The sequence below is a fragment of the Anopheles marshallii genome, chromosome 2 (assembly GCF_943734725.1).
Source record: "Anopheles marshallii chromosome 2, idAnoMarsDA_429_01, whole genome shotgun sequence".
Lineage (NCBI taxonomy): Eukaryota > Metazoa > Arthropoda > Insecta > Diptera > Culicidae > Anopheles > Anopheles marshallii.
This window is the reverse complement of record NC_071326.1, coordinates 6,393,894-6,421,202: the sequence shown is the minus strand read 5'-3', so window position 1 is coordinate 6,421,202 and position 27,309 is coordinate 6,393,894. Positions and strand designations below refer to the sequence as shown.

Sequence of the window (27,309 nt, the reverse complement as noted above, 5' to 3'; positions counted from 1 at the left end):
AGCACTGGAAGGGCATTATTTATGGCAGCAAACATTTACATCAGAAGTATTAGAACTTATTTTTGTACAAAACTAGTGATTATAATTTGAAAACCATTTACGGTGGAATACATTGTTCAATTAGTTCATTTTTGAGCATTTACAGCACATAACTCACGTGTCTCAAACGTACTGGAAGAGTTGAACACAGATGAATATGTGAGAGAATCTTCAAATCAAATCAATGAAGTTTTATGAAGTTAATCACGAAGTTTGACAGATCTTCGAAATGACAGATAGAGAAGATAGATCTACCGTCCTTGGAAGATTAGTGAATTGTCAGCGGTTCATAAATCATCAGAGATTCGTCCATCCTTGAGAGTCGACCAATGGTCAGTGAGTGAGTGAGTGAGTTCTTATGATAGAATCTTTGCGAAATATTCGAACCGGACCCTTCTCAGTTGCCTCGGAAACGCTAAACATAGAACAGTAAACGTTTGAAAATAGTTTTTCAATAGTAAGGCTTCTGGAAGTAAGATCGACAGTTACTGATGGAATGTTCACAGATATTTGGAATTCGATAGTGTGATAACTGGTTCCCAAAAGGGTCAATCGATATCTCTTCTTCAGCCTACGGTATACCTCTTAGATTTGATTTGTTATTAAGCTTCCTGTGCAATCTCCGACATGTTCTCTCTTGCGTATTTTGATCTTCAATTTTGCTATCATCCTTTTTCGCAATACATTCTTTCCCCACATTCTGTTTACCCACATCCTAATGATGGCTTTTGGCCCCGAGCTTCGGATGCATGCCGTTCGCAACTGGAAACTTCTTAGGCACACATCCTATCATCCGGCCGAAACAGGGGAAAACGCTGACGCTTCCAACCGAACGAAACGACCGACCTTATCCGTTGCCTTCTGTGCGAAAAATTCATTTCCGATGGAGAGCAAAGAATCGAAAAGTAAGGCACCTTGTGCACCGGAGGGACACCCAACCCATGATAGTGTGCTCCCGGACGAGGCAAAGGCAAATATTGATGCAAAGGTCTGCTCCAGCGTGTTGTGTGTGCGTTGTGCCGTTCGCGTTCCCACCGTTTCGTGTGTTTAAGGCAAGGCAAGAGCACATTTTTACCGCATTCCGTTTGTGGGTTTTTTTTTTTTCGCTTCCGAGTGGTAAAATTATTTGCTGATGAAATTTTGCACATCCCTTGCTTCTTCCATCCTGGACCAACGTTGTTTGGCTTAGGGGCTATCAGTTTCCTGCGCCATGAAAAAGATCCACGATCGTTCGCATAAAGCCGGTTCGATTGTGTGGCGACTTAAGCGTTACTAATCCTCTGCTCTTCCGGTTAGATTAAGTTTGCTCTGGAATTTGCGCCTGTACCGGACCGGAAAGGATTAGGAACAAAGTGAGTTTAAGCACATTAAAGCTGATAATGTGCAATGCGAGGTACTTTAACATGCCGCTTGTCGTGTAATGCCGGTGGGCAAAGCAAAATGGAAATTAACGCAACTCGTTTCACTATTAAATTACTTGTCTTATTAGCAACTCGCATAGCGTTATTCATTACTCGTCACAAACACACACACACAGCAAAGTCCCTCGCATGCCTATTCGGTCGCCATTTGACAGACAGCTGTGGTGAATGTGGTCACTGATTTAGCGTAGGCGAGCATCTCGAGAGTGAAAAACCCACGGATTGTTCGATCAACGAAAGTTGCTATTCTGGTTGATGAACGGTGGTTCATTGCTGGTGGATGGGTGTGCACAGATGTTTATTTTATCTTTACTGAACATTAGTAAGAGAAGACAGTAATTTATATAGGTATATAACCGAACCCACCTCCGGCTGAAGTTATATAATCACAATATTCTTGAAAAGCTTGATGCGAATTTTTTAAAAATTTGCATCAAGAATAGTTGTCTACCCTGAGATAACGATTGATAATGTCAAGTCCATACAGTTAAACACGCAAATCAAAGAACGCACTCCTTCAAAGAACACCCAAAAAGTAAACACTAAGTTTACGTCGTTTACGTTTAAGTCGCAAAAACTGGACATGGAATCGCGTACACTCTTTAGTGAATGCCAAATCGATCAGCCTGTTTACGTACACGCGGATTCAAGAGTTGCAATATGCTATACCAAATTTTACGCATTTTTAGGATAAAAGGCGCAGATTATACATTAAAAATAATGTTTCTTAATAACGAATACTTGTGATTAGTGTTCAACAAATTTAAATTTCAATGGTTACACTTTATGTCTCAACTCTTCAATCCGGCATGTACGTAAACAGCTCGGCCCAATTTGACATTTACTAAATTGTGCACGCAACGCTTGCTAGTCCAGTTTTTGCAATTCAGTACAGTGTTTTGTGTTTCACTTTATCACTTTTCTAATGATATTTGGAAAATCTGCCATCTTTGACTATCTCATTTTCCAACAAACCAAAAATTAACTCCTTGCGGTTTTGTCATTCTGCAAGAGCATCACAATTTTCGGCCATGGTGCCTGTTTCATGGCCTGCCAATCCAATCCGCTGGTTGCTCTATTGGACCCCACTGTGCGCCCATCACTGGGTGCAATGAGACCACTCCAGATGGTAGCGACCGTAACCGACTGTATATGATGGCGTTCATCTGGTACCACCCACCCAATACCCCGGCCAATCCGCGAGGTTTCGATTGTTTATCTGTTTGTTGTTTGCGTCTGTCCCGGATGGCCTTGGCCGAATGTACGCTTGCTGGAATATGGAAGCCAATCGGAACGGCGACCGGCACGAGGCAACACACTTCGTGTTGTTCTTTGTTGCCGTATATATTTGCTTTACTTTCTTTCTGCTGCCCGGTGCCTGTAACTGAACTCGCGCGAATCGCATCCTTGAGACACACTTTCCGGTAGCGTAATGCGGTGCGGTTTATGCGGCAACGGGACACAGCAGCCGCGGTAGGTGGAACGTCAATTTGTATAAAATGTTGCCACCGTAGTGTCAGCGTTCGAAATCTTTGGCCGAATCAGCTCCGTCACGCGGATTTGTGCGCTCGAGAAGTGGGAAAAATAGGAAAATAATTAATGTCCTGAGGGTGGTTCTCGGTGGTGACGGCCGGTTGGCTTTGGTTCACGATAATCGGATGCTGTGTTTACATAACGAAATCATTATTTACTTGCACGTTGCAAAATTAATTGGAATTTGTGCGGGACGAAAACCGATTTCGGTGCAGATAGAGAATGGTTTTAAAATGTTTGTCATGCTAGTCAAGAATGTTACTGGAAGGAGTAAGATAAAAAGAACCCGTGAAACTTATTTCTTTGGTTGTTTTACTTATTTTTATATCTAAAAAAACTAAATCTATCTCCGCAGAGCTTCATTGTCAGTCGATAATCACTGTTACTGTTTGGTTTGTTACCGTCCATCCGGCTTGTGTTTTAAAGCATCCAGGCGAGTGGCCTGCACCATTCGCATTGCCATTAAAACAGATGCTCAAGCATAACAAAAAAAAAAATACAACACTTCACCGCTGGGGAAAAGCATCATGCAAAGAATGGTTGCGTGCACGCGCGTAAAACTTTTTCATGTGATGCTCACGCGTCACTAATGACATCGACATTGGGCTCCCTGCCAGGCGCGAGTGCGAGGGGCAAAAAAAAAACCGGACCACAGTTTGCAAACATTGGTGCACCATTGATTGGGTGCGTGTCGAAGGAAGCGAACGGTAGGGAAAACACAAAATCACAACACACTAATGGCCAACGGACATATACTCACACACACACACACATGCAGTCGAAGAGTAGGTTTTTATTTTCTAACATCATTATGCAATCGGACATTTTTAAGTTCAAGCCACGGTTTCGCTACACAAACATTGCGATCTTGAGTGTGTGTGATCGTGAAAAATGAGAACAAATTATAGGCAAATAGTTGTGTCTCCCCTTCCACTGCACTACACGCGCCCCCGGTTGAACGCTCCGATGCATCCTTACAAGTGGGTTCGATTAATGAGGTTTTAATGAGCAGTGCGATATTGTCCATGATATTTGGGCCATCGTAATAGGTGCGCATGTGTATGTGATGACCGTAATCGAACTCATTAACGGCAGTACTGTTTGTTTGAATGCATATTTAAAGTCCAAATACCGTGCCGAATAGAAGTCACCAATAGTGTTCTTGAAACTCGTACAAAAATCTCATATTGATAAGGATTTTTAAATTTCTAAATACTTTTTCAAGCTTCCACAAACACGATAGTCAGTTTCCAAATGTGCTGTTGAACCCTAATATTTACCACACATGACAACAATTCACTGGGAACCTTTTCAACCGTTGAATTTGACTAGGAAGTTGGATTGTTAAAGCAACATATAGAAAGGAGAAAAAAACAATTGGCAATGTGCCAAAAAACTTTCCAGCGCGTGTGTTATCGTGGGAAAATTTGTCACCCCGATGCCCGCACCGGTTGATGTACTTTCAGGCTTAATTAATTAAATTTAATTATCATTCCATAATAATCCCTTTCAATCGTTGCTCGTTTTCGTTTCTGTGCGGTGGGAGCAGCAATTTTAAACCGATTGGGTGGTAAACTTTGGCTGTAAATAGTTTTCCTTCGCGTGTTTTTGTGTTATGGTTGCTGCGTTTGTGCTGTTGGTGCAAGTTTCGTAAATGGTTTTTGGCGACAATATAGATATTAAGCGATATGTGATGGAGGCGCATGGTGTTTAGTACAATTGCTCAAACTCACCCAAAGTGGACTTACTTTCGTTGTTAAACCGAGCAGTTTTTAAGCCATTTTGGACCCTTTTTTCAACCGTCTACAAGTTGGTCAAAACATTATAGAAATTTTAAGTTATATTATTACCCATCGCACCATTGTTGTCGTTTCACACGCAAAGAAAACATTTTGATACACAAGGATTAAGCACATCACAATAAGCGATGTGCCATGTGTCACGGCGGTGTTGTACATTCATGCATGTGTACTTACACGCCTACGGCAAAGATTAAATTGCGTTTTAAATTCCTGCCATTACATTGTACCGTGCCGAGAATGATGGCGCGCACCACTAGCCGATGAACAAGCAATGGTTGGGACCGACGATCAGCAACGATGGTTTTCACTTTGCTCATTTGCCCTGCCGCGCCAGCGCTTCTGTTTCTGCTGACACTGTCCATTGAACTCGACAGCGCGTTAAATGTGTGTGTGCGACGCACGAAACGAGCACACGGATGTTTGAATTGGGTGTGTGGCCTGCTTGCAGTTGGCAGTTATTACACATACTGCCGGCGGCCATAATGTGTGTTGTTTTTGTTTTGTGTCTCCTCGTAAATAATCCTGCATTATTTCTGTTCCATTCAAAACAATGGTTTAATTAACATATTCATACGTTTTATTTCCCTACATCGGGTGGGGGCTACTGATAATCGATGCAAAAATATGTTTGACGAATGCTCGAATGTTTCCCTTTTCGAGCGTGGCCGGTCTGTGGAAATTACAGCCCAATGGCGCCCGGTCTCACTCTCTCTCTCCCCACTTTCCTTTCGCGCATCAGTTTTTCGCACAGCTTCCTATCTCGCATCGATTAAATAATCTGCAATAAAAACGGAGCAGTAAAATAGGAAACCCCATTACTACACGCACACGATCACGATCGCTGCTGGGCGCTGTATGTGTGGTGCGTGCAAGTGTGTGCGTGACAAATTGCACACCATCCATCCGCAGCTCCGCTCTCTTCTGCTTGCGGTGACAAATATGTTCTGCCGTGTGGCGCCTCCGTCACAGTGGCCTCTTGTTCGTGCTGCTTTTCGCTTCGGGCTCGGCGAGAGAACTCAAGAGAGGGAGAGAAAGGGAGAGATAGGACTACTATACTGCTTCCTTGATCGTAGGAAAATGAGCGACGGTGCGCTCACCATTTTGCAAATGTTTGATCGTTCTCCGCGTTCGTCTCATTCCTGGCGTAGCTCATCGTACGCATGCAAAAGAGCGTACGCGATTCTGTGCCGGGGAACGGACTGTAGCGGCCATTCGCAGATTGTCTAGTTGCAACACAAGTGTAACGGGGTACACGTTTGTCCGCAGTTGGATCCGGTTCACTGCTAGGCACTTGGCACACGAACTCAATACGGTTCAGTGTCATTATCAATATTGGTGTTGTTAGTAGGTGTTTAGGAAGGGGTGGGAACTATTATGTTGGCTTAGTAGGTGAACCGTACTGAAAGTTGTGAAACATAAATGAAGCACATTGCATGTATGGCCGTTGTCCGCAGGAAAATCGTGTGGTGATCATGGCGAGCGCGTGATCGTGATCGTACGGCAAAATGGCGGATTAGTGATATTGGTTGTTGCCGTTGTTGCAAAAGGAAAATATTTCAATTTTTCCCCCCAGTTTTCCACTTGCCTCCTGGCTTAGTTTTTTTTTCCAACGGATTAGAAACTACATCTGTGTGTGTGTGTGCGTGACTTTTCTAGCCCACGTATCTACCATTTTGGCAGCAAGTGAGGTTATCTTGGTGAATGTCACACCGGTTGGCGGGTTCGTGTGCGCACCGATGAACAGGAAAGCGGACAAGATCAGCACAAGAAGCCGCAAACCGCAGCAGGTTCTGAGGGTGTGTTTTGCCCCATTGCCAAGAGACTCGCCGCGACAGCGACACATTTCGAGTGTACAAAACATAAAGAAGATGGTCGTACAACGTCTCGCGACGGTCACGCAAAAGCTTCATCGACGAAAGCGATGAAACCGATCTATTTATACCCTTACTTAGTAACACTGTGGGGCACTGGCGGTGTGCCGTTGTTGGATTTGGGATTCGTGTTGGTTGGGACGAATGTTAAGCCTAGCCGTCGTCTCGTCATCGTCTTGCACGCGCTTTGCTCGATTTTCCTGAGTGTGTGAACCAGAGTGCCCCTGAGTGCGATTCGTATTCGTACAACACAAGACACCAAATACACGACTGGGTCGTAAATTTCTCCGTTCCGTCCGTAGGAATTATTGGCGCTGGAACACTTCCCCGGGGGGCCAGGAGTGGGCGGAGGCGAATAAAGCGAAATATTTAATCGATCATGTTGGACATTGTTTGCTTTATCTTTCGTTAACGAAGTGAAATAAAAGTGCGAAAAGCTAAACAACGGAGCAATATAGTTCGTCGAAAAACGATCGTCAATAAATTCCGAAACGAGTTTCCCTCCGCGCACGTTCGACAGATTTTCAAAACGGTCGTAATTAGTTTGTCCTTCGCGGGCAGCCGGATACCAGGCGCGGTGATGCACCCTGCAGGAACAAGAAGAACAAAAATTCTTCATCGATCGGGACCAAAACCGTGCGGACATTGGTGATTTTGGACCAGACAAAGTGAAATTAATGTATGCAATGGTTACCGCTTGTGCATATTGATGGAAGAAAAATCCCCTTGAAGGTTGTTTGGGTCACCGCTGGGAAGTTAAGTGGAACAGCACAGTTCTTGGCTGTTAGTGTAAAAAAAAGGAATTAAAAACTTAAATGAAAAACTGTTATTGAAGTGGAGTGTTGAATTTTAATATAAATAAAATAATGTGGACAGTTTTAAATACAACAAGTGATTACTGGACATTGATTGGAAATGTTCTATGGAGGACTGCAATGAACTTTAACATTAAAAAGGACAATTACTTTAATTAACTTATGTGATAAAACCGAAATAACAAACTGCTCGATTGTACGTCCCCGTTGAATAAATCAATCTCATCGAGTGTTTTTCTTTATGTCTAATGAATTTCCCTTTTTAATTCACTTTCAGATTTTAGTGCTAGGTTAAAGTTGCCCGCGGTAAACGGGAGTTTTGTACAGTAGTTTCTTTTTTTTGTCTCCTAAACTAAGCGTCCATTTCCGTGTGTGTGTGTGTTTGCGGTGGATGCGCGTGTATTTATGCAACAGAAAACATACGCTGCAGTGTTTCACCGCCGCCGAAAATCTCGGGTGAAAGTTTCAATTTAAGGGAAGCCTACGTCAAACCACAATACCACAACAATTACGGCGGTAAACCCGGGACGGTTCCTCCAACAGGCCCCACACAAAAACACGTCCCTTGTTGACCTACTAGACAAACCTGTACAATATAGAACCCGCAAAACTAGGAAAAAAACCCAAACTTTGTGCGCTTCCTGCTTCCGCGTGTGCCGCGTGTTTGAATGTGCGTATGCGTGCGACCAAGCGTGTGTGTGTGTGTGATCTGTACTAGTGGGGTGGGTGGACGTGTGATCTAGAGATTAGTAACAAAATAGTGGCATAGCATACACAAAATGGTGATAGGCGAGCAGGTGGAAGGCGGCGAGGCGATGCCTCCGTCGCCGCAACAGTTCCCTCCACAGAAGGCAACGATAGAGAACATCATGAGCGGCATAGAGAATACCGGTGCGGTGAAGATGAACAATCATAGGAAAAAACTTCGTCAAAGGTTAGTATGAGCACAGAGTTTTATAGCGCCAACCATGTACAACAAAAAAAAAAACAGGTTGACCGAAACGCTTCGCTGACTTGGAAACTAATTCCCCGAATCGTTGTTCTATTCGTCCCGCTTTCTACAGATTTGACATAATAAAAAAGCTCGGCCAGGGCACCTACGGCAAGGTGCAGCTCGGTATCAACAAGGAAACCGGCCAGGAGGTGGCCATCAAGACGATCAAGAAGAGCAAAATAGAAACGGAAGCTGATCTCATTCGGATACGGCGCGAGGTACAGATTATGAGCTCCGTCCAGCATCCCAACATAATACACATTTACGAAGGTACGTTGGTACAAGCGACCGTGCGCCTCCACCGCACCGTCCAGTGGTGACGGGGAAGATTTCTTTTTTTTTGTTCCTTGCTGCTGCTCGATATTATAGTCACCAGGTGAGCGCGCGATGGCATAACGCATAAGCCCGGCAGCCTTGTGCCAAATTATGGGAGAGGGAAAATAGAATTAATTTCATCAGGCTTCGTCGGTACGGTGCTAGCCGAAAGCCACGGATCGGCCTATGTGTGATTAGTAGAGATAACGAGAGCTTGGTCGGAATTTGGGGATGTTTCATCGTCGCGCAATTCATTTGGAATGTTATGTAAGGCTTTAGTTTGATTAAAACATTGTTTGGCGGTGGATTTTTCGTGCGGTAGGTTTTTAAACGTAATGAAAATGGAAAGATTCGCCAAATGATAAAGGTCTTGTCTAGTGTTTGGTGAATCTGACTATAATAATAATAAATAATAAATTAAACCTTTAAAATCTTTTCATTGAATTATAAAGAAATCATATATTATGAAGCTTCTCTATAGATATTAGTATTATAAACTGGAACACTTTTCAATAAGAAAACATCACATTGTTCCACCATCAGGTTGCATTTCCTAGGAATGTGGAAGTTTAGCGGAATATAAATATTCTGTAATTCATGATTCGTTGAAAATTTATGAATCCTGTTATGACGATTTATTCTTCAATTCATAGTTTCATAAAAACGACTCTTCTCAAAAGATTTATCAGAATTAACTGCCCTCTGCTACTTGCCCTCGTCCTTCACCACTTACATTCGATGCATACGTTTTAATAAATGCACTTTCTTTCCATTTTGTTTCGTGCGCAGTATTTGAAAACCGTGAAAAAATGGTACTAGTCATGGAGTTTGCGGCCGGTGGCGAGCTGTACGATTATCTGTCCGAACGGAAGGTGCTAGCGGAGGAGGAAGCACGCCGCATCTTTCGCCAGGTATCGACCGCCATCTACTACTGTCACAAGCACAAAATTTGCCATCGCGATCTGAAGCTCGAGAACATTCTGCTGGACGAGAACGGTAATGCGAAGATTGCCGACTTCGGGCTCTCGAACGTGTTCGACGAACAGCGGCTGTTGGCCACGTTCTGCGGTTCGCCGCTGTACGCATCGCCCGAAATCGTCAAGGGTACGCCCTACCTAGGTCCCGAGGTGGACTGTTGGTCGTTGGGTGTGCTGCTCTACACGCTAGTCTACGGCGCCATGCCGTTCGATGGAGCCAACTTCAAGCGGTTGGTGAAACAGATCAGCCAGGGCGATTACTTCGAGCCGAAGAAACCTTCCCGCGCTTCGCCGCTCATACGCGAGATGCTAACCGTGTGTCCCTCGCACCGTGCCAACGTCGAGCAGATATGCAACCACTGGTGGGTGAACGAAGGCTACGAGGAATCGTGCCTGGACCTGGCCGAAGAGCTTGCCAACCAGACGCCCGTCCGGTTGGATGTGTTACTATCGCTCGCACCACCCTCGGTAACGGCCGATCAGCTGCTGGTGGGTAACGGGCAGGAGGACGCCAAGGCAAAGGATCGTATCCAGCGTAGCCACTCGATGGGTTCAATCGTCGACATGGGTGGTACTGAGGCGGAGCGGCGAATTCTCGACATGGTGGCGGCCGGTGGTGAGGCGGCGTTGATGCCATCGCCAACGCGCACCATCACACCGGCCGAAGCGGCCGCTGGCAGTCCGGCGCAGACGAAGCGCAAACTTGAAACGACAGTGTCTACCGAAAACGCGACCGGTGCGGTTAAGAAGAAGGACAAAGCGGACCCACCATCACCGGCACAGCCGCGCATACCGGAAGACATGGACGTGGAGGAGTTGGCCGCGGCGGCAAAGCCGTCGGAGCAGGAGCAGCAAAGCGCGGCCGAACCTAAGGAACAATCCACTCAGGAAGATAAACCCACCGAACCGTCGACCAAGTCGGGCGAGCCAAACAAATTACAAGCACAGGAAGTGTTGGAAGATTTGCAAAATCTAGAAAATATGTGTGACGAACTGCTCCTGGAAGCGGCGGCCCAACCGCAAGCGCCATCTGTCGAGAATAGTGGCACTGTCGGAAAGGGACAATCGGAACCGGTGGCAGCCGGTAATGGGGCTGCTTCCGTGCCTTCAACACCGGAAACACCACCCAAAACCGTATCGGGCGTGCGAGCGAAGCTGGAGAAGCTGGAAAAGGGCGATACGGAGCAGAAACCGATCGTACCGACGACGGCCATACCTGCCGTGAGGAAGATTTTCGGCAAGAACAAAACAACCGATCTCACGTCCGCTATCAACGAGGTTAACTCGCGAAAGGGTGGCGATGAAAATCAACCGTCGGGCACTACGCACCGCTCTGCTAGCAGTGTCGAGCGGAAGAACAGCTTACCGGACGAAAGTCTGGCACGGACAGCCGAACGGCGCAAGTCACGCATCCTCGAGACGGCCGAAAAGTTCCAGAACTTAAACCAGCAGGCGGGCAACGGTGACAAGTTCAAGAAGTTTGTGTTACCGGGCGGTGGCGTACCGACCGTAGGCAACTACAAGAAAGAGTTTGAACGCAAGACTGGTCTGAACACCTCGTCCACCTTCACAAAACCGCCGGCCCCACAGACGGCCACGCTGGACCAACGGAAACGATCCGATTCGTACGAGCAGGACCAGCAGGAGGAGTGCGCCTCCACACCGGGAACGCCGCCCGCATTCGCCGGTTCGGCGAAGAATTTGGCAGGCTTCCAGCAGCAGCAAGTGTACGATGAGCTGTCTGCGGCGACCAAATCGGACGATGAGGTGAAGGAAAGCGATTCGAAAAGTTCGGTCGGCAGTTTTTCGCTCGAGGATGCCCGCCGCTCGATGGAGAACTCGATTGCGATGCTGAATCGGGTGAAAACGACTGACCCGAGCGCACCGTCAACGCCGACCTCGATCGATCTGCTGTGTGCCCGCACCGAGAGCGTCTCGATGGTGGAGGACAACGAACGGGAGCGCAAGTTGAAGAACGCTCGCGAGATCATCGGCAATGCGATACCGATCGGGCGGCTACGCAAACCACCGATGCCGTTCGGTGCGAACGGACGTTCGACCACCGGTACGCTTGGTATCAACAAACCGTACCGGATGGGTTCGGAAACGCCTGAACCACGCTGTGACACTATGTCCATCCCGAGAAGTACGTAACTGTGCGCCGTTGGCGTGTCTGAAGCCTTTCAAATTTCAAATGGGTGTTTTGCCAATTCTTATTCGCAGAGGTATCCATCGGAAGTATCCCAACGCCACCGAAGGATGAAACGAAAACGTCGCACGCGGAAATCACACTCAAATCGGCAACGCTTCCACGGCGAAAGTTATCCAAGCCGCTGGAACTACAAGGAGATCCGCAAATGAAGGTAAACAGATGTAGAACATTCGTATTCGATTCACGTCTAACTTCATTCTTGTTACGTTTTTAGGTGGACCAGCAACGTATGCAACAACCACCGCCCCAACCTGCCTTCGCACCGATGCGCTTCTCGACGGAGATTCAGCACCAGATGCCGGATCTACGCAGCGCACCTATCGGGCGCGATCATCCGCCCGCCTTCGCACCGATGGCCCATCAACATCAGCAGCATCTGCACCATCGGGCAAACAGCCTGGAACCGCAGGGCAAAGAGCAAGCAGGGCCCTTTGCCGGACCGCAAAAACCACCCACATATCAGCGAACGGCATCCGGTGCGTACGGTGCCGGTGCTTACGGTCCATCCCCGGTGGGTTCACAGACAGGTCACAGGGGTTCGCTGTCGCGCCAGTCAACGAACGAGTCAAACGACTCGGACAACACCATCTCGCAGGGTCCGATATCGACGAACGCTTCCGGCATGATGTCCGGTACGGTTAGTACCAGCGGTAGCACCACGATGCCGATCAAGAAGAGCCCACGGGAGTACATTATACCGATCGCTGTCGAGGGTGGTGGTATTGTGACGCCACGCGCCAACAGTTTGGAACCGTCCGAATCGAATGCGTCTTCCGGTGTATCCGGTGCTGCCGGGTTCGGTATGAAACCGCGCCTTGGCAGACCGCGTCGTCTAGGGTAAGTAGCGGTGTTCGTTGAATGTAGTGTGTTGGGAAATCCTTGAAGACTTCGCCACTAGAATATACTTTAAATCAATTCCACTGCTCCGTAGATTTCTCTAATTCCGTACAGTTCAGAACTACTCCCGAGGGCTCTCAATAACTCCGAACTATTAAAGAGTTGACATACGTGGATTTGATCTGGAAATTGATCCGCAGTTTTTTCAAAGTTCAGAATTATTTCAGAAATTTGGGTAAATCCGGAGCTCGAAGTTGATCTGGAGTTTAGAGTTGGTTCAGAATGCCAAGTTAATCTGAAGTTCAGACTTGATTCAGAATGTGAAGTTGATTCGGATCTGATCCTGAATAGACTCCTAAGATTTCCAGAGTTAGATTAATTTCCCTTCGTTTGAAGTAGTACTACCCATCACTAATGTTGATGTCCAAGAGTAATCACAACTAAACATACCAATCTCACGTATTTGGTACAGCTCCCTGCTGGCTGAGAATGACGGCGAGGCGGGTGACGTAACGTCCTTCCCACGACTGAACAGACATACCTCGCTGGGACGTGAGAGCGATTCCGAGGAACCTAAATTCCACATGATGCATCGCCTCAGGTGAGAACGGAATTATATTTAAGGCGTTCCAAACGAATTCGTTTACGATCGAAACAATATCCTCACTTACCACACAGGAGCACACGACCATCGAAACGTGGTACGGCAGACCCGAACGAATCGGCCAGTTCGGGCGAAGAGGACGATGACGATGGTTTCGAAATACTGACCGCGGAAAATCTCTTCTCCACGCTTCTGTCTCGGGTATGTATTGCAGATAACTACTACCAGTGTGGGAAATTTCTAATTGTCGACGTTTTTTTTTTTTTGCTCCAGGTACGTGCACTGACCAATCGTTTGAATGTGAACGACGTTAACTCTTCGAGGTTCCCGGCGTCACGCTTCATGAACAATCTGCGCCAAACACAGGCACCGTTCTGGCATCATCAGGATCCCTTCGGAAGGTACGTGTCTGTGCTGTAGTTCATTTGTTCGTACTCTCGTTCGACTGAAGACGATCAGTAGTAATGTAGTAGTAATGTGGAAGGGTTTTGTAGCAAGTGAAGATTATTCTTTTAAACTGTCATAGCATAAATGCCTCTAAACAGAGTACATAAAAGTAATACAAAGGTTTGTGGTTATGTTACCTGTTGTACGTTTAACTAAGATCTCTGTGCTGTAAAGTTGTGTTAAAATGCAACACATTCGTCTTCCGGTTGTCTTTAACTTCGCAAAGAATTAAAGCGTACAATAGAATTTGAAATCATTCTCTCATTTAATGCCATCTTCGAATAAATGTTTACATACGGCACCCCTATGTCAGTGAAAATGATTGTGCGCCATACCTAGATCGTTCATATTTCACTAATCTGGCGTACATTTTCCTTCTTCCCGGCACCAACACCAAAAAACAGGAACCTGACCGAGGGTGGCAATGCGGCCAATGCCTGGCGCCACAGCATGTCGCGAGACTTGAGCACGGACATCGATTCAATGTTTTCGCGTAGCGGAGCGACACTTCCAAGAGGTGAATATCGTAGCTTTTTTAAGTAGGTGTCATTAGACATACGTTTTTACAATTGCTACCTATCGCTAGTTTTCAATTGTTTTCGTTCAACTTCTTCGAGGTTCCGAGTTTATCATTTCACGGAGTTCCTCCCGCCATTCGTTCACTTAGTAATAGTACTTTTTTTTGTTTTCGTATTCGATCGTTCGTTCACATATCACTACTTATCAAACACGGTTTTTGATTGCCTTTTTTTCTATTGTTTACTTTACTTTTATATTAAACCTTACGCGTTTTTTGCCCCTACGTTTTGCACCAAAACTTTTTGCACAACTGCTAACTGTCTCCGATCGCAAGAAGCGAAGAATCGTTTTAGATATTTACTTTAACGCTGACCGGTTTGATGGCGGAAATCAGATCGGGCAATTGTAGTCTGTTGAGGAAGAGAAAAACACGCACACACGACGAATGCGGTCAACACAAACAGCAGCCTGATCTATTTTTCAATTACTTTACATTGCTAGTTTATTTTTCTTAAATAGCCTTTTAAGAGATTTGTGTTTGTGATTTTTCGGTTTTAGTTTTGCTTACATTATCTCAATCCCCTTACGTAAAAAAAAGAGGATTCATTTGTTTTGTGTAGGATTTGCATTGTAAAGCCTCTTTTGTGAAGATTTCAACAAAAAAATAGAGAGATAGCGATATAAAGATAAAGTAGAAACAAACGCGAATGAAATAAGCAAAACCGAAAGGAGGGTGACTAGAAGCAATAGAATATAAAAAAAAATCATCCATCCATCTGCAGAGTTAAAAATGTGTGTGTGATCGCTTATATTACGTGTTCCTTTTTTAAAGCGTTTAAGAATTAACCGGTTTTCCCGCGCTCCTAGCTTAATGACTGTTGACGTTTCTTCTTAAGTTTAAATTTGATAAAACACAGTTCATGACTATTGTCGACTGATCGAACATGATCGAAAGGTAGATATTTTTTTCTCCCATAATTATTACACTTCGAATCACCAAAAACGGTCGCTACCGTTTACTTTTGTTGTTGTTGCTATTATTAAAAACTACTATTAACTACTTCACCGCATACACAAGACAAAGCGAAACAAAACATCACCAAAAATAACAATTTTAAATGGATAACAAGCAAAAGCTGCAACTCTTTCCCTGCCTTTGCCGACGGTAATCAATGAACATTTGGCGCAACACCTTTTACGATAGAACCGGGGTGGTATTCCATATTGTTGTTTCTGGATTGATGGTTGTAGTATCGTAGAAGTGTTTCTTGTTTTGTTTTTTGAATATTTTGTACTATGGTTGTGTGTTTTTTTTTTAAATTACTTTCAACTCGTTTTTCTACGCATTCACTGAACTGAACACAAGACAAAATGGAAAAGAAAAATGTTCCAAACTCCCAATCGGTAATGGAAAGCTAGTGAAATAAATACAAAAGAGAAAATAAATCCCATTCATATGAACATATGAAGACAAAACCAAACAAAATATCATTGCAAAGCAGAGTAGCGAGATGTGAAAGCAAAACAGAACAAGGAAAAAACAGGGTGCTGATGAATAATGAGATAGAACACTATAAGTTGTACAGATCAAGTACAGAAATTGATACGAACGGAATGATGCTTACTGTCAAATTAAATAAAGTAATGATGTTTCTTTAATAAAAAAAAAGTTCTTATGTTACGACTCTTATTATTGCTATACGTTAGTTAGTTACCACAAAAATGTTCCTTCCACGCTAGCTCGTTCCATTCCCAAAGTTTGACTTCTCTGCTCTATTTCTTCCGTTTGCCAACTGTCAATCTAAAATATTTGTTTAGTGTTCCTCTCACGCTCCAATAGTGATCCTTTTGTGCTCCGTTTACGCTTACGAATAGAAAGCTAGTTTCGTTATGAAAAGAAGTGCATTTCAATCTCAATATGTAAATTGCATTATTAGCATCAGGCTACACATCGATCGGTTGTGGTGGAAACATTGTTCTTTTACATTTTACTAGCGTTCATAATGCAGCCAACGCAGCCTAAGGACGGTGGTTAAAGTTTGCAGACAAAAATACATAAGTAAAGGATATACGATGCCCTTACCCTTAAAACTATCCTACCCTACGCTGAGAATGAGAGGTTAACTAAAGGAATATTTTTGATTACATGTGCACCGAACCTTTCCGAAAAAAAAATCAACAAAATCCCATCACCTAAAATCCGAATATACTATTCTGTCAAACTTTAACCATCTGTCAAATTATTTATGTGTATTTGTGTGTGTGTATATTTATGTATGTGTGTGGTTTAGTGTGCTTTAGTAGCGTCAGTTTATGTATCTTGGCATTTCACACGATTTCATCAACGCATTTCGCAATCTTCAATCGTTGGCTGGTTGAAGCAAAAATATGTTAAGCTAAAATCTGCAAAGTTTTGGTTTTTGATAGTAAGGATAGGGGAAAAGACGATTATGCTAGTACTGCTGCTGCTAACTGCTGCTAGTTGTTTGGCATTTGTAGCACACAATTCGGCGACATTTACGTGCAATTGTAACTAATTTGTAATTTAAAAAATTAAATAATCAAACTCCATTTCCACCTGCCAGTAGTTCGCTTGCAACAAACAAATTATTTAAGCGGGAAACATTCCGACTGACAATGCGACAGAACCAGACAAAGACCTACCGTACGAACGAATATCATACAAGTGAAAAACCAAACTGGCAAACGTATGGTAACTGTGCTAAAAGTAAACACGTAGCTTAACATTTCTCATTTTAATGTCATACAAAAACGCAGAAACCTTGCTGCTAAACACAACGAAAAAGAAAGTAATATCCTTGGCAACACGTGTGCGTTCTTGCAATTTATGTTTTCATTATAACAACACCTACCTACCCTTTATGTTCACCATTCCATCATACTCCTACGAGAGCATGGCGTCACAACTCCACATGTTCATGTTACAACAATGTTCCGTTCTATGAACTTCATTTCTAAGTTTGGTGTATTGTTTTCCGTTGCAAACACTGCTGTGCGCCGTAGTAAAAGAACGCGTTTCACTTACGATTCCGTATTCTGTTTTTTTTTTGTTCTACTCACTACTACCACAACTACTATCCATCCCATGCTCATGGTTGCGTGTTATTCTTTTTTTTATGTGATTGCAGTGGGTTTCCGCGTTACGTTATCTCATGTTCCCAAATCCGGTGCGAGTAGTAGTTCACACACAGTCACTACTTCGCCGACAAACCTAGCTACTACTAGTACTACTTCAACAAGTACGACTACTTCCAACACTACAAACAACAACAACAACAACAAGTGAAGCGCTATTATCAACAACAGCAGTGCAGCCCAGGAAGAACAAGGATCAATTATCACAAAGAGAACCAAAACCAATTGTTTGACAAACTGGAAGGAAAACAATTAGAGAACGTATTTCGAAACATAATGCTAATAGGCGTGAAGTAAATAGAGAGAGAGAGAGAGTGAGAGAAAGTGAATTGTAGCAAAACACTAGCACACATACTTAACTTATGTACCTATTTGATGCCTTTTTGCCGCACTAACAAAGCTGACGAAACTACTATCATAACTTACCAAAAGCCAACGAGTAGTAGTTGAATCTTAAAATGGTGTAGTTTACAAACGAACAGTTATCTGCTGGCATATTTACCTTTACAACACACTAGACGTACCAAATGGTACCAAACTGTGAAATGGCTGCACCAAATGCGAATTGACAATAGGAAAAGAAAAACCAAAACTGAACCTCAGAATTTAAAATTCTGCTACTGTTGCTTTGCATGCCGCACCACTTCACACTACTCTTCTTTCTTTCAATACATAAATATGAATCTTTTACATACTCTTACTCGAACAATTTATGTTCTAAAACTGAAAATTCTATGAAAAACGCTGCGCTTCTACTACCAATTCAAAACAAAGTGTATTACTCGCCTCAATAAAATATGGTCGAATTGTGTCTTGAGTTGCGTACTGTACTCGAGTGTTGAATCTTCAAAGAAGAATCATTCACATGAAACATCAGTGTAGAATCATGGCTCAACTCTCGACATATTTTTGAATATTCAAAGAGTCATGCGTCCTCAAAGATTCCTCACAGGATGGACCTTAAAAGGTTTATGATTCCTCCTGATTATGATTCATTGACGATTCATGAATCTTGAAATTTTCATGGAAATTCAGAATATATATTCGGGATTCAACCAGTATGCAATCAACCGGTGAGTTCTTCAAAGCTGCTGATTGCTCTTTATAATCTTTTAATGATTCTATAGCAGTTTACTTGTTCCAGGCACAACTTTAACCATATTTAAGGAGGCCACGTAATACACTTAAATAAGCAAATTGCAATAGTAAAAAACCTCACCATCAAAAACCAAAACCGAAAAAAACGGGGAAATAAAACCATTAGTAAATCGTGTTGATTGCAATAAAAAAAATATAGCAGCATGCGCTAACTAGCTTGCCATTCGTTATCGATTGTTCGCTTTATATTGTAGTAAAAAATAAAATTTATAAAAAAAAACATATGGAAAAGATATTGCTTATTTTCCACTATGCCTGTGTGAAAATGGAAAAAAAGAAATAAAACATAGAACTGCGATTGTAGAAGAGAAGCATTAAATTATTGCATCATTTACGTTAGCATCTATACAAGACAATCTGATGAGGAATAAATAAAGAATAAACCGAACATGGCTACAAGTTTTTAAATCTTTTCCAAAGGCACGCACCATTTTAAATCGAATGACCCAAACAACGCAATGTTATATTCTGCTACTTGTATCGTTACGATATTGACCCTCGTCTAACCTTTGTTATCTGCATGTTTTGTTCACGTTTGGAGTGTGTTAGTTCGTTAGTTTGCTGCTTAGTATCCGTACACAATCGGCACGTGTTTTGTTGTTGATTAAGCATGGTTAAGCGTTATACAATACCCCAGACCGGTGATAACCGAAACGGTGTACGGTGGAAGTTGTCGACGCAATCACAAAGATAAGGTACGTATGCACCGTATCCAGGGGTCTGCAGGCACCGTAGAGCCGGTACCGATATCTCTTATCACACCTTTTCCCACCATCATGACGCGCTGTACCATCTTCAACGTTATGTTCTTCATTAACTGACATTCCGTACTAGCTCCCGCACCTGTTCTGCCTTTTCCTTCCTCTTCCATCAACACTGGTGGTCCGTTTGGTCGCATTCAGAACGTAGAACACATGGCCCTTCCCATCAGGTTGCTGCTGTGGTGAGACAAAATTTGAACCTGCGCTCCAAATCTCTTTCATTGTACGTGTACTAAACATAACACCGACACAAACGAATTCGTTCAAATTATGGATTTTAAAACAAAAAAAAAACACTTCTGGCTATTGCAAAACAACAACAAAAATGTACCTCCCGTACGTGCCGAACTGTATTCGTTTTTTCTTTCTCTTTTCTCTCTCTTTCTCTCTCTCTCTTCTCTTTTCTCTCTTTCTTAACTCACCGATGCTCGTTATTCTGGTCAATAAAATTCCGAACCGGTGTTTTCCCCCACTTCCCTTCCTTCACATATTCCCCTCAACCCCCTACCCCCCCCCCCCCCCCCCCACCCCCCACTATTCCTATGTTCACCACACACTACTTCCATCTCTTCCAGGCGCTAGACTCAGAACACAAAGTAATCATGTAACGAATAGTAATAACAACAGCAACCAAAACCACTACCATCACCATCATCAGCAACCGCCACCAGTGCCACCAAACAGCAGCAGCAACAGCATTCGTAGTAGTTATAACAATAGATATAGCTATCATCAACCCGCATCTAACCATGCCCCCAACTCCACCTCCTCCTTCTACAAGGATCTGGCATCCTTGGCCGCGTACGGCAACGGCGTCGGTAGCAGCGACAGCGGTCGGGACGGCAGCACGTCCAGTGCGCCCAGCAGTGGCGCAGTTGGTGGCGGTAATGACGACGAGAGCAGCGTATCTAGCACGCTCAGTACCAGCAATGGGAACGGCTATCGACATCCGCCGTCCGCACGGGGTAATTCCGGCGAACCAGACATAGCGACGACTGCGCCAACTACGGCGGACAGTGGGTTGATGGAGGAAAACCTGGATTTGCGCGATCTCGATCTCTCCCAGCTACGATTGTCCAAGCGCGATCTGGAAACGCTGTCCAGCATTACGCCCGCGCTGTCCCAGCGTGTGCAGGAGCAGCTGCTGGCACAGCTTCCACCGCAACAGGCGCGAAAGCTCTCCCGCACCCTGTCGATGCAGAACGGCGGTGCTGGAACGTCCGCAGCAGGAGCTGCAGCAAACCAGCGCCTGTATCGTCGAAGCTACAGCAACAGTTCCGGCAATCGATCACTGGACGCCACGGCCGAGTATGGTGCCGCGGGCAATGGGTGGAGCACCGCAGGCGGCAGTGAGCTACGGCGCCGAGGAGGAAGTCAACCGCGGGACATTCTTTCGCCCCCGCCAGCCTACCAAACAGCGGCGCCACTGTACGAAAAGTACGCCCCGTACGGTACGAGCATTCCAGCGGTCCACAGTGGGGGTGATTCATCCGGTATGTCTGCGTTTGTGCGCGAGTACGACAACAAGCGGAAGCCGCTCTCACCACACACAACACTCTCCCCGGGTACACGTGCACTGGGCGTTGCCGGGTCGTCCCTCACTACAAGCACTACAGCAGCGACAACACCACTACGTTACACCAGCAGTACGGTAGCGGGTGAACCGACCGTCCCGAACCCGGCCAAACGATTGTCCCGTTTTCTTCGACCAGACTTTTTCGACACACCGAAAGAGATGGCTGTGGTCGAAAAGGACGATTCATCGGACCGGGGCTCATCCCCGTACGCTTCCGGTGGGGTTACGCTGCGCGAAGGCGCTACCGGTAGACAGCAGCGGCGGGAAAAGCTTGCGAACGATACGATCACCGATCGGTTGAGCTATTTTCTGGAGAAGTACGGCAAGCCGGACGATGAAATGGCTCCGATCGGTGATCGCGATCGTTCTAGGCGTAGCGTTTCCCGAACGCGCGAAATCCTCGATGAAGGTGGAAAACAGTCGGAACCACAGTATCGAACACCGGCCGAGACTCTGTCGATGTTGCAGGAACAGCTCCAAGATCTTACCAGCATGACCTCCCTGGCCGCAGGGAATCAGTTGTCGAAACTGCTGCGAGGAGATGAAGATGCCGCAGTGCAAACGGTGACGGCTGAATGTCAACTGGCCGGATGCACTGAGTGCGAAGGAGTGCAAGGAGACAACACCGCGCAGACAACTGCTGCTAGCACAACCGAGGTTAAAGAAGGTTCTACGGCGGCACCTGCAACATCTGGAGCTGCAGCACAACCGGTGAAAAAGATCGTAAAGGTTAAAAAGGTAAAGGTGGTGAAGAAGGTTGCGGCAAGTACTGACAGCGCCGCAACAGACAAAACAGTCTCGTCGGGTGACGTTGCGGATGCAACTCCACCCACAGTAACAGTTGTGAAGAAGGTTAAAAAGCCGGACTCAGCTTCAACGGACGTTAAAGAAGGTACGGGTGCGATCTTGGCGAACGCCACCATCAAAAAAGAATCGAAGCTCATGCGCCCAAAATCCTATCCCTACAAAGAGACTGTACAAGATGGCGCTAAATTGTCCGTAGCCGGTGACATAGAGCTAGAACCGAACGGGAAAATTGCTGCTCCTATCGCTAAAGAACCTTCGGCGGAGATACAAACGAGTGCGGCTGCGTCTACGATCGCTGTCAGTAATGGCACTGGCAGCAACAGTGCTCCCAGCGCGGTCAGTAAAATAGCTCGTCCGAAAAGTTTCCCATCGTCCAAACTAACTCCACCGAAGGAACTGAAACTGCTGAAATCACCAGCCACCAGCGAAACCGAATCCCTAGATGCCGCTACTCAAAAACTAGTTACAAAAGACGAACCTACCAACGGCACTCCTGCAACTCCGGTGTCAGATTCCATCGCCAATGGGGCACCTCCGGCAACATCCGCCACAAGTCCACCGAAGAAGGTGAAGAAAGTCATTCGAATCGTGAAAAAGGTCACCAAGACAACTGACTCCAGCGGGAAGGTTGTTGTTACCACTACCACCATGCCCGTTGACGGAGGACCGGTAAAAGTTACCAAAGAGTCGTCGAGTAAAACGGTTACGATCAAAGAGCAGCCTGGTTTGCAGACATTGGGCGGAACCGTGGACTCGACGGCGGAAAAGCAAGCAGCAAAGGAAAAATCCAAATCACCCGAAAAGAAACCAAAGCAAGGCTTCCTGGCTAGCATTGGGCAGAGGTTTGAAAAGTTCCGTGACACTAGCAGAAGTAGCAAAGAGAAGAAAGCAGCTGCGGCTGTAGCGGCAGCAGCAGCATCAGCAGGCACTCCGGGAACAACAAATGCAGTAAAATCCACCGATTCCCTGCCAGATACGGCTGTCCCTGCTATGGTTCCTGGGTCGGCTCAGGTCGTTGAGGGTGTGACACCGGACGTACTGATGGGAAAACCAACGGAACAAGCTACTCTGAAGAAGGATAAAAAGAAGACAGGCAAAACGATCGCCAAGGCTAGTCAATCGCTCGACGATAAGGGATCTGCCGATGAACCGATCGCGAAGTCGGCGAGCACAGCAACGGGACGCAAATCGCGCATCGACACGGTAATAAGGAATCTGCGCGAGTTGTCCACGGGACCCAAGCTGCCAGAGTTGACCGAATCGAAGTTGATCAAGCGTGCCGTCAGTGTGGAAGAGATGCCGGGCACATTCAATCGCTGTGGCGTCACCAAGGTACTGGGGCTATTCAAAAAAATTGAAAAAGATTCACGCAATAACGCTCACCACCGTCTTCTTAATACCAAGTCCTCTAGCCACATCATGGTGAGCGGCCGGACGGCGGACCCGATGCCCGATCTGATGCAGCCCGTTCCGGTAGAGTTTGGTCGTGGGCGGAACACCGACTCACCGCTACCGGGCCCAGCACAGTCGCGCAAAAAGATGTACGGTGGGGCAAGAAGTGACACCGTCCTGCCACTTCAGCATCCGATAGACACACTGCTAGCGAACGGTGTGGACGGTGGTGATTACGAGCAGCGTAAGTTTAGGGTGATTTCCGGTGCGTGCCAATCGCAGATACCGGTCAAGTATGGCTGTCCCGGTTGCGAATCGGGTAACAGCGCCACCGGAGGCAGCAGTAGCAGTAGTAGCACCACCGCAGCCCAGAGCAATGGTGGTGCCATCAACGGAGTACACGTCGGAGGTCGTAGCCAGAAGGTCATATCGGACGGGTTTGGCGGTGGGGCGAATGCGCAAACTGCCACCGAGACGGGTAGTGGCTCCAACGGTGTGCAACGCCCTCCACCGCAAGACACGGACCGGAGGGGCCGCGCCCGTGCCCTGACAATCGATCTCGAGCAGGCCGTTCACTCGGCGACGGAAAAGTTGAAGCGCCTGCAGCAGGCCAACAGCATGCATCTCAGTAACATACCGACACAGCAACTACTCCATCACCATAGTAACAACAACTACATCAGCAACCCTAGCAAAACTAGTTTAAGCGCTTGCACTAAGATCCCATCCAGTCACAACACTGCAAACGGCACCACAAACACTACTAGCAGCACCACACCGGCGGCACCTGCTGGTGGCAATAACAACTACAGCTATCCGCCTCCGCTGCCCGGTGAAATGGCGGCATCAGGGACGGCAACTTCGCCGGGCGGATATAACAGCATGAACAACAACAACATCAACAACAACAATCCTTCCCATCACTACAGCACACTGACACCGTCGTACGATAGCATTACCAACTACTCCTCTGGTTCACGTAGTAGCCCGTACGACGACAACTCGTCCAGCACGTTCCTCTCGCCATCGGAGGAACGCGAGCTGTACTTCGACAGCTGGTCGATGTGCTCGGACGAGCTGAACGGGCCCGGCAGCGGCACTGGGGGAGGTCGTCCGCTGAACTCCTCCTCCGTGTCGCCGGCGCCCTCGTCGTCCGCGTCCCGGCGTCATTCCTCGGTGCGACTACTAACCTCCAACCCACCACTGCACTCTGTCTCCCCAGTAGATCCGGACGCGGAAAGCGTCATCGAGCGTATCCGGCGCAAGAGCTACTACACACGCTTCAACGACACGAAGAAACCGGCCAAACGGGCCTCGGCCAGCAATCTGGGTGGGCTCGCTGGGAGCGGCAGTACCGCGGGGATGGGCCACATGAAGGACACTACCGGCAGCAACAGTTACGGGTACTACGGTAGTGCCACGGGCGGTGCCGGTCCCGGCACGGTGCGCGAGAAGTCACTGTCGCGCGGTGGTTCCTCTTCCTACATTCTGCGCCCGAACAAAGAATCGTCCTTCAGCGGAGTCGGTAAGTACGACACAACCGGTTACGCTACGCTCGGTCGTACCGAGCATCCCCATCGCGGGTACGCGACGATGGTGAACCTCACCAAGGCGAACCGAAGCGCTGCACGACTGCGCAACAGTAGCCTGGATGTAGTTCCGCTGGCATCCGCATCCGCTGACTATCAACATCACCAAGCACCACACTTCCACCACCACCATCACCATCGTCAGCAACCGTCGCTAGGAGCGTCGCTTTCACGTACCGGATCGCGGCTCCTATCCACCGACGATGATCCACTGACCGACGGTCTTAACTACAACAATCTCATCAACAACAACAGTCCCAACACCAGCAATCACAAATATACACGCAACACCTACTACGAAAGTACTGCCGTGCCGTCAGCGTACGGAACGTACACACCGAGACGTCGCTCCTCATTCGTGGCCGGCGGGTACGGGTCGTCTAATATCGCTTCATCCTCTTCATCGATTGCGCTAGATCTGCTCAAGGACCATCGGGATGGCTCGGGGAGCCACGGAAATCTGGCAACCACGGCCTCTTCCTCCTCCTCCAACACACTGTCCGCGTCGGAGAACTATGGCTTCGGTGGCAGTAACAGCAGCAGCACGGCATCGCGCACCATTCGTCCGTACGAGACCAGGAGTAGTTCGCTGCTCACTCCAACGGCGTTACGTGAGGCGGGACGTTACAGCGGCCGATACGATAGTGGCACACTAACCAAGTAAGTGCGACCTGAAGAGATGTGGAGTCACTAGTTGCAGATTGTTTGATGTCCATTTGGAATAATTATCATGCGATACATCTGGGGTCTAAAGTCTGTTCTATCAGTTTTGTTCTTCTTGTCAAACTCTACCACTCAGATACTAACAAGACTACAGTCAATATACTAGTTCCAGTCAGTTCCCACTACCTGCAGCATTGGAGATCACCTTCCAAGTGTCACTTATTTATTAGGATCTATTCTTTTGCTTCTCGTACATACAATTGTCAGCAAATCTACTTGCCTATAACTTCTATATCTATAACCTTAGAACCTCGTGTCTCATCTGTAAAGTGTTTAGTAAACCCCAAAATTAAACCTGCAGAGTAGTTTACTCCTTAAAACTAGAAGTCGGCTACTATCGTCTAACTTAACCTATTCGTACTAGTTGCAATAATAATCTACAGAACGTGTCCACATCTAGTGGTACTGATGTTCCAAGAGTTCCTAATCTTCGCCACTGATCTCCATCATGTGACCATCTCTTAACACCTGTACTACAACATGTCTCGTGCACGTCTCGTACAACTTGTTCGGTGGACTCTCCTCTGTTTTATTTATGAATAACCAAAAATAGTGAGAACGTATTATGCTTACTTCTTTAACCGCCAACACCATCCTAGCAAAGCACTGCAACTAATCAAAAGCCGACTCTATTCCCTCTTGCTCCGGGTTACAACCACAACCGGCGGTTCCTCGGATACTGTCCACCACCATCCTACCAACGCCCGATGGTGAAGCACATCCGCCAGCCCAACCCCCCATCGGTCCACTCTCTATCGAAGCTTTATGATGAGCCTGAAGCTATCCTGAGTCTCCGGTCAGGTGTAAGATATATCCTCCTGCTAGCGCTTCCCTCCATTTTGCTTTTCCTCCTCTTCCACAGCTGGGTCTTTTAGGTAAGGGTAGACTGATAGGGCAAGAAACCAATCCGCAGAGAACCCCGAACACCCCGGTCGTCTGTTTCGCAAGCGATACAAAGAGCAGCATATGAATCTGATGCTGAATTTCCGCTCTTTTGCATCCCGTTTATTACAGAAATTATCGCACTCGGACCTCGTCCACGTCCAAATCAACGGACAATGCGTAGACTGCAAAAAGGCTTGGCTTCACGTTAGTGAACGTGCCACTGTCGTCACTGTCGATCACATGTCAACAAAAAACCCGCTCATTTTCCGTTTCTTAGTACATCCAAGTAGTAAATCTTTGTGTCAATGTGAACTGTCAATGTGAAGATGGTGTCATATCGCACACAAACCGTAACGGCAAGCAAAGTATACAGCGATAAACCCAACTGGTTACTTTAGATGAACGTAATAGACTAGACAAATTTGCATTTAGGCCAAAAATACACGCTCACACACACACACACTCAAACAGAAGGGATAATGGAATGCCAAAACAATAATCGCCAAATCATAATTTATTCATTGCAAGTAAGGTGTGTTATGGGAAAAAAACGGATAAATTCCGGGAAGGAGACAGCGAAAAAGCGAAAGAGAACAAGGTGCAAGAGTGAGTTATCGTACGAAGTGTGATCACTGAACGAATTTTTAACGTGTATTTTAAACGGTGTTTTTTATCTGACCCACGTCCCCTTCTTTACCAGCCCCGTGTGTCCTTATTGGGACGGGCGCGCCATCAAACACGTAAGCGCAAGAACAATGTCATCATACTAGTTGCGGAAAAGAAGGGCACAAATCCTCACCAAAGCGGTAACCATATAATATCCCCACCGGCACCACACACACACACACACAGAAGCCTCAGAAGAAAGGATAACAA

General features: G+C 46.3%; 1 protein-coding gene across 1 annotated transcript; it reads left to right on the top strand.

Moving 5' to 3' along the window:
- The first annotated feature begins 8,260 nt into the window (after window positions 1-8,260).
- LOC128709620 (uncharacterized) lies at window positions 8,261-26,262 on the top strand. Its single transcript, XM_053804625.1, has 12 exons — window positions 8,261-8,415; window positions 8,546-8,745; window positions 9,580-11,913; window positions 11,991-12,130; window positions 12,194-12,816; window positions 13,289-13,417; window positions 13,495-13,621; window positions 13,694-13,821; window positions 14,272-14,384; window positions 20,037-20,954; window positions 24,462-25,485; window positions 26,148-26,262. Exons 1-12 carry the CDS (start codon window positions 8,261-8,263, stop codon window positions 26,260-26,262), a joined length of 6,006 nt encoding a protein of 2,001 aa, XP_053660600.1.
- The last annotated feature ends 1,047 nt before the right edge of the window (window positions 26,263-27,309 follow it).